At 55.1% G+C, this 1,679-nt stretch overlaps 1 protein-coding gene across 6 annotated transcripts in view; it reads right to left on the bottom strand.

The window, feature by feature from the left end:
- Ddr1 (discoidin domain receptor tyrosine kinase 1) overlaps positions 1-1,679 on the bottom strand; it is a 21,623-nt gene that overhangs the window by 6,151 nt on the left and 13,793 nt on the right. For all 6 annotated transcript variants that reach the window (XM_026777831.1, XM_013355054.2, XM_013355055.2 and 3 more), the window contains 3 exons: positions 1,362-1,445; positions 1,120-1,271; positions 413-578 (listed from right to left, as the gene is read on the bottom strand). In XM_026777831.1, coding sequence (XP_026633632.1) covers positions 413-578; positions 1,120-1,271; positions 1,362-1,445 — 402 coding nt within the window. The remainder of the gene's footprint in view (positions 1-412; positions 579-1,119; positions 1,272-1,361; positions 1,446-1,679) is intronic.

Raw genomic sequence — 1,679 nt, 5'->3', positions numbered from 1 at the left:
TGATGGATGGGTGGGCGGATGGGTAGATGATGGATAGATGGATGGATGGGTGGATGGGTGGGTGGTTGGTTGGATGAATGGATGGATGGATGGATGGATGGGCGGGCGGGCGGATGGATGGATGGATGAGTAGATGGATGGGTGGGTAGGTGGGTGGATGGATGGGTGAGTGGAAAGAACAGATGTTGAGGGGTAAGGAGACAATGACAGCACAACAGAAATCTATGACACAATGACAGGGTGAGACCACCGGCATTCTGGGTAATACACAGGACAACCTTGGGAAGACCATATGGAGGTACATAGAAATAAGAAAATGAACTGGGACTGGGCATGGACAGTAAAGGAGAAGAGGGGCTAAGGAAGAACACAGGCAGAAGACAAGGCAGGACTGGAACAAGGCAGGCCTTACCAGAGCCATTGGGGACACAGGGCGCAGAATGGGGTGGAGTCCCCCGAGGCCGAGGCTCCTGGTAAGGGGGTGGCTCTCGGGGCCCTGGGCGGTTGTTGATGAGGATGGTGTCCCCAGGGACAGACAGGTGAACTGTCAGCTCCTCTTCCAACACCCGGCGCTCAGCCTTGTCATGGGATTAGACAACATTAATTGAACTACTACTTAACATGGCTTCCTGGGTGTTTGGATTAAGGTCCGGCTATTCTCTCCTCATGGCAACCCCACTTCCCTGATGTCACCCCACAGCACCCAACCACATCTGACCAGGCCCTAATTATCAACTGTAATGGACATCACCCTCCCAGACGTGGGAAGTCCAGGGCATAAGGAGAGCAGGTGGCCTGACACTCGCCCCCTTCACTTGCTCGTCTCCAGCTTCTGTTCCCAATATTGTTTGGGCTTTGAGAGAGGGACCTCCGACGGATAGAGCTTGGCTGGAGGGCAGAAAATGAGGCTACATTCTGCTCTGGAAGGCCCTGCCTGTTTCAAGGTACCCTCTAAGGACTCTAGGTTCTTGGTCCTCCCTAGCTCTGGTGAGGTTCGTCTCACACGCCATGCTTACTCTTGAGAGGGGTCTCTGTTTCCGATATTAAGCCAAGCCCTATAGACCACACTGACCCTGACAGTGCATCCGTCCCCGCCCACACATGTCATGACCTGCCCACCTTGCTGAGCAGCCGGCGCCAGTGCAGCCTCCAGAGCATGAGAGCGATGATAAGCAGTAGCAGCAGGATGATGGCCACCAGGCAGCCGATGAGGATGGCAGTGGGGCTCCCTTCCGCCTTGGCCACTGGCTGTTGGCCCCGAGGCTCCAGCTCTGACAGGGGAGAATGGTCAGCACCACAGCAGGAGTCCTGCCGCACGAGAGGGAAAAGCCCGGGAGGTACTGCGCCCGAGGACTGCTCACCGAAGTTGCTGAAGTTGGTGGGAGGTGGGCCAGGCGGCCACCAGGGGGCCGGTGGGAAGGAGTCAGAGGAATCATTCATCACACCTGGAGAGAAGGAAGCAAAGAGGAGAGCTAGTCAGTGTAGGGGACCTGAGGGGATGCCTCGTGGGTCTACAGGCTTAGAGAAGAAGCTCTTTCTCAATGAGGCAGAAAAGAACAGGTCACCCTCTCTCAGATGGATCAGGAATGAGGGACTCATACAGGAAAGAGAGAAGGGAAAGAGAGAGGTCTGGGGACAACCAAGATCCTACACATCTATAATCCTATTTTTTTATTCTT

The sequence above is a fragment of the Microtus ochrogaster genome, unplaced genomic scaffold, assembly GCF_000317375.1.
Source record: "Microtus ochrogaster isolate Prairie Vole_2 unplaced genomic scaffold, MicOch1.0 UNK87, whole genome shotgun sequence".
NCBI classification, from domain to species: domain Eukaryota; kingdom Metazoa; phylum Chordata; class Mammalia; order Rodentia; family Cricetidae; genus Microtus; species Microtus ochrogaster.
This window is presented reverse-complemented; position numbering and strand designations above follow the sequence as displayed.